Source organism: Limulus polyphemus, unplaced genomic scaffold (genome assembly GCF_000517525.1).
Source record: "Limulus polyphemus unplaced genomic scaffold, Limulus_polyphemus-2.1.2 Scaffold1437, whole genome shotgun sequence".
NCBI classification, from domain to species: domain Eukaryota; kingdom Metazoa; phylum Arthropoda; class Merostomata; order Xiphosura; family Limulidae; genus Limulus; species Limulus polyphemus.
This window is the reverse complement of record NW_013667047.1, coordinates 10,331-16,138: the sequence shown is the minus strand read 5'-3', so window position 1 is coordinate 16,138 and position 5,808 is coordinate 10,331. Positions and strand designations below refer to the sequence as shown.

General features: G+C 35.0%; 1 protein-coding gene across 1 annotated transcript in view; it reads left to right on the top strand.

The window, feature by feature from the left end:
- Nucleotides 1-2,933, top strand: part of LOC106463552 (cytochrome b561-like) — a 9,995-nt gene extending 7,062 nt beyond the window's left edge. The window contains exon 4 of the mRNA XM_022391091.1: nt 2,286-2,933. Within this exon, the coding sequence (XP_022246799.1) occupies nt 2,286-2,448 (163 nt within the window). The 3' untranslated portion in view covers nt 2,449-2,933. The remainder of the gene's footprint in view (nt 1-2,285) is intronic.
- Nucleotides 2,934-5,808: the final 2,875 nt, after the last annotated feature.

The window sequence follows — 5,808 nt, the reverse complement described above, 5'->3', positions numbered from 1 at the left end:
AGAATGGTGAAATATGTGACCCCATGGCTAAACCTTCAAGTAGTTGAAAATATTAATCTTTTAATAGGAATTGTTAGCAATGAATAGCAATTAGTTCCAATTAACATTGTTTCAATGATAACCACAATTGATAGCCACATTGCTTTGCACCAATAAACCCCAAACACCACCAACTTCGTAAGTGGAAGTTTCCTCAGGACTGTTAGTTATCATTACCGCAAAAAAAATTTTCTCTATAGTCGCTCTATCTCCAGTGTATATGCTGTTTTTCAGCTACACAGAACATCCCAAAGTTTAAAATTGTCGATAACCAAAATTGAGATTTCTTTTTTTTTCATCATCATCTTTCTTCAACAAATCTAGCACTTACCTAGTTCTAGCAGTAACTATAATTTTATCATCATTTGGTAGAGCAAAATAGTCTTCACCATCTTTGACTATCTATTTTATTATTATTACATGCAAGATTTGAAAAAAAGGAAAATATTATAATTCTAGTGTAAACAATGTTATTACCCCTTGATGTTAGCTTTCTTACAGAAATTTGGTGTTCTTTTAAAATGCTTAAGTACTAGGCAAAACAGGAATTACCAGTCAATAATAGATAAACATTAGATGATTGTAACATGTAAAATACTCAATGCTTTGTACACTATACAATCAGTGTCTTTAGGGAGCCAACCCATACATTATGTATGAAGTAAACAAATAAAACATATCAATACACATGCAAGTCATCAGAAGCTAGATATGAAGAGCTAACTGACATAGTCACCCTATCTCTGGTGTATATGCCACTTTTCAGTTACCCAGAGCATCCCAAGGTTGAAAACAGGTGAATAGACAAAACTGAGATTACTTATTTTCATTCATCATCATCTTACTTCAACAGGCCTAGCACCTACCTAGTTTTATTTGATAGAGCAAAACAGCCTTCATGATCTATTTTATTATTATTATATGCAAAATTTATAGAGCTCTATATTATACTGTATAACCTAGTAATCCACAGTCACATATAAAACAAACAAGTATTAGGAAAAAACATTATCACTAAATAAAAAGCCTATGTAGGGCTGACTACTGTAGTTGAAAAAAAAGGAACCAAACAATGATCACATAGCAGACTATGCCATCTCAACTTTACATGAAGAATAAAATCCCTACATTGCTGGCTTCCTCAGTGCCAGAACAAATAAAACCAGAATTTCTAATTGTAAAATGTTACTCCATTGTAAAATTGTCATAAAAGTAGTATTCTAAAGTTAACTAATGGAAAGTTATAATGATGAAATCTGAGATTCTATTGAAACATCAAGCTTTCAATACACAAAGTGGAGAAACCAGTAATGTATGGAAGTGTTCCAGCTCTGTAACCAATACATCAAACTATATATCAAGCAATATGTCAAGCAGTTTTCATATTCATAATGTTTCTCCAACAGACGAAATCCTTGTCAGCAATTAACAACAATTATAACCTGTTGCAACACTGATATTTCCTACCAAGTTATCCATTGAAACAATGTTAATTGGAACTAATTGCTATTCATTGCTAACAATTCCTATTAAAAGATCAATATTTTCAACTACTTGAAGGTTTAGCCGTGGAGTCACGTATTTCACCATTCTGAGCAATCTCTGCACGGAGAATTTGAAGTTTCTGCCTTACAATCTGCTCCAAGACCACCAACACTATGGAAATGTTGAGTAGATGACACTCATGACCTGGACACAGGGTGCTGACTCTACTGAAGAATTCCTTGCCCATCTGAGCTCCAAAAAGAAGACGAGCATGTTTGGTGTGACGGGGATTCGATTGCAAATAAGAGAGTTACAGCATACGTAAGCAAACAAAAAAAAGGTGTTTTCTAAACTTCTAATCGCGCGAAACAAGAACAATATTAAAATAGACTAGTATTTGAAGAAACCACAACTTTTCAGTATGTTTCTGAAATTTAACCATTTAACATTATGTTTAAAATTGTTAACTTTAAAATAACGTCAATAAATGTATTTTTATTAGTAGTTGTGTTGCTGGAATACTTTATATATATATATATATACACACATCAATGATGGATATTGTAAGCGGGAAGTTTCCACATCTTATACAGAGAGGTCTTTGGAAACTGAAGAATGTCCTTGAAGATACGAAATGGTTCTTTATGCTTTTTATGTAGTGTTTTTATTCATCTTAAATTAATAATAAAGTTTTTAATTTGTCTTATTTTGTTTCACACATATATATATAATGGCTGTTATTTATTTATTTATCTTATTAGTTCGAAGTACAGCACACTTCCAAGTCCAGCACTAATAGGAAATCTGCTGGGGTTTGTACTATTATGTATGGCTGTCCTGGTCATCTATTTGGCTTCGTCACCCCAGTTTAAACGTCAACCACTTCCTGAAGAGTTATTCATCCTTCAAGGTGGAAGACTTTAAACATGGAGCTTTGTACTGGCAGTTACGGTATGTGTTTTGGTGGACGTTCCTAAAGAAGCTGTAAAGCGAAACGTCGAGTGTCCAATCAAAGAAAAATAGCAAATTTGGTGTTATAGGGTCGTTTACTACTAGTATTACATTACCGTTTTGTTGAAACTTTACGTACAAGTTGAATAGTATTTATATCAGTGCTTGCAGGAGCTCGCGCCAAAAATTTAATTTGACCGCTACTGGTGGAGGATAACAAGGGGAATACATTAGAAACAAACACACACAAGTACTAACACCACAGTCATAGAAATATATATCATTTCATTTATCAAAAGGACCGACCTAGTACGAGGGCAGGGCCCCTCCATTGTGCACGCTTCCTATTGGTTTTTATTCTTGTTAATGAATAAATGGATATTGTTTGTAATCTATTTTTCGAATAGCTGTGCTGTTTCTTTTAAAGCAAATAAATACATCTACGTTGTTGGTGGTAAGCTCCCGTCTCATACCATGTTGTAAAAAGACAGTAAAACCCTGACAAATTAAACATTATGTTAATTAAACCGTATTGTTACTTAAACTGCTGTAAGGGGGGGTACCCCATCTTGTCTAACACGCAATAATATTCTCTGTACAGAAGTCACGTAGGATGTTCATTATGATGTTACAGTAGAGGAGAAATTGAATTCTAATTGAACGATACTAGTAATGATTGTAGATGTAATCTTCGTTATGATCTCAAACGAGAGAAAAGTTTGTTTTGAATTTCACGCAAAGCTACACGAGGGCTATCTGAGCTAGCCATCCCTAATTTAGCAGTGTAAGACCAGAGGGAAGGCAGCTAGTCATTACCACCCACCGCCAACTCTTGGGCTACTCTTTTACCAATGAATAGGGGGATTGACCATCACATTATAATGCCCCCCACGGCTGAATGGGCAAGCATGTTTGGTGGGACTGGAATTCGAATTCGCGACCCGCAGATTGCTCCCTAACTACCTGGCCATACACGAGAGAAAAGAAAATTCTAGCTAGTCCAACACTGGTAATGGTATTACATGGGAGATTAGTATCGATGTTATAGATAAAAGGAAATAGTTTCCTAGTCCAACATTTCATTTTGATACTACGGAAAAAGGGAAGTTTTCTATCTGGAACAAATCAAGAGTAATATTTGTTTCGAATGTCGTGCAAAGCCACACGAGGGCTGTCTGCACTAGTTGTCCCTAATTCATCAATGATAGACTAGAGGGAAGGCAGATAGTCAACACCACCAACTCTTGGACTACTATTTTACCAATGAATAGTGGGGTTTACTATCACATTATAATGCCCCACTGCTGAATAAGTGAGCACGTTCAGTGATGTAGATTCGAACCAGTGACCCACAGAGTGCGAGTTGAGTGCCCTAACCACCAGGCCCTCAACAGTAGTGTAATGATATTATGTGTGGTTTTTATGTTTTCTAGCTTGTCCAACACATAGCAAAGAAGTGTTGATGGTCACCTTTTTTGCTGTGGAGAAAAAGAAGAATTTTTGTTATGGTAATTTTGTGCAGTGTTCATATTGATACTGAAGTGGAAAGGGAATATTTCTAGCTGGTCCGGTACAGAGTGATGATCATATGAGTAACTTCATTCTGATCTTAAGAAGAGAGGAAACTTTTATTTAGACAAACACACAATAGTAATGTTACAGGTTATGTTCATATTGATGATATGGTGAAAAAAAGAAAAATTCTAGCTTGTCCAGCACAGTAATTATGGCATGTGTTATGTCATATTAACTTACAGAGAAAATGAATTTTTTCGTGTAAACTGATACACAGTAAAATATCATGCCTGGTGAATATTTAAAAATAATGGAGGAAAGGGGAGTACCTTAGCTAGATCAATGCAAAGCAATGATTTTGGTTTTAACAATATGGAATACGTTTCACAATATAATGTTTTTGATGGGAAAATAATAATACAAGGCAAAAATTGATGCTTTCTCATTCCTTTTTCTTTAATATTTATCTTTTTGCTGACAAATGGATGTAGATGTGAGGGTTACCCTTTCAGCCGTGGGAGTGTTATAAGTGACGGTCAATCCCACTATTTGTTGGTAAAAGAGTAGCCCAAGAGTTGTCGGTGGGCGGTGATGACTAGCTGCCTTCCCTCTAATCTTACACTGCTAAATTGGGGACGGCTAGCGCCCTCGTGAAGCTTTGCACGAAATTCATAACAAACCTTATTTACAAAACATCAAATTACATTTAAAAAATATTTAAATTACTAGTTTATCCGAAAGAACGCCGTAGGCTGCCTGCAGGAGTAACCTGTTTTAACCACTCGCACCACTTTACAGTAGAGTGTTGTCTGTCAGTAAACACTAAAATGACGTAACATAAGGGACGCTTAACGTTGCAATTTGTATTGTCGTGACGTCAGCAAAACGTGCGCATGCCATAAATCACGAGAAGAATTATGCATTGTTTATTTGTAATTAAGCACAAAGCTACACAATGGGCTATCTGTGCTCTGCCCACCACGGGTATCGAAACCCGGATTCTAGCGTTATAAGTCCGCAGACATGCCGCTATGCTACTGGGGGGGGGGGTAATTATGTAGGCTACAACATAGCATGACAATGGAACTTTAATAGGAAGAAATAAAAATATTTGTTTCTCTTAATTTTCGTTTGATTTACCCTTGAAACAGAACGCGGAAGTATATCTAGTAAATAAAAAAAGATTTTACTAGGAAGAAGCCATTTTTCTGTGTTGTAAATTTTATGTTTATTGTTTGTTATTAATCTCAAAGTTACACCATGGGCCATCAATGTTTTTCTCACCGTGAGTATTGAAACCCGATATTCGACGTAATAGGCCCACAGAATTGTTGCTGGACCACCTGGTAGTATAATTTGTGAGGTGGGCCTTATGTCTCATTAATCTTACTATAGTGGACGTTGTGCGGATGTATGTTTCGATCTATGTAACCAAAATAATATAATAATATAAAATAATATAATATAATATAATAATATAAATAATATATACAATGTGGCGCCATCTATTGAAGGGCAACAGAAACAAATATCTATAAAATATTTCACACTTTGGGTATTCAAGATTTAGACAATTAGAAAAAATAACTAAGGTATATGCAACAACCATTTCTTTATCACAGGACACAATTTTAAATAAAAGTACTTTCCTCACAACAAGAATACGACTTTCACTAGGACTGACTGTACGTGAGGGTTTGATTATATCTTTATTGATGTAATTTGTAAATATAGTACTAAAAATGGAGTTCTTAAAAAACTTATTTTTTCGATAAAGGGTAGCACTTGTAATATATAAAACATTACAGTTTATATCAG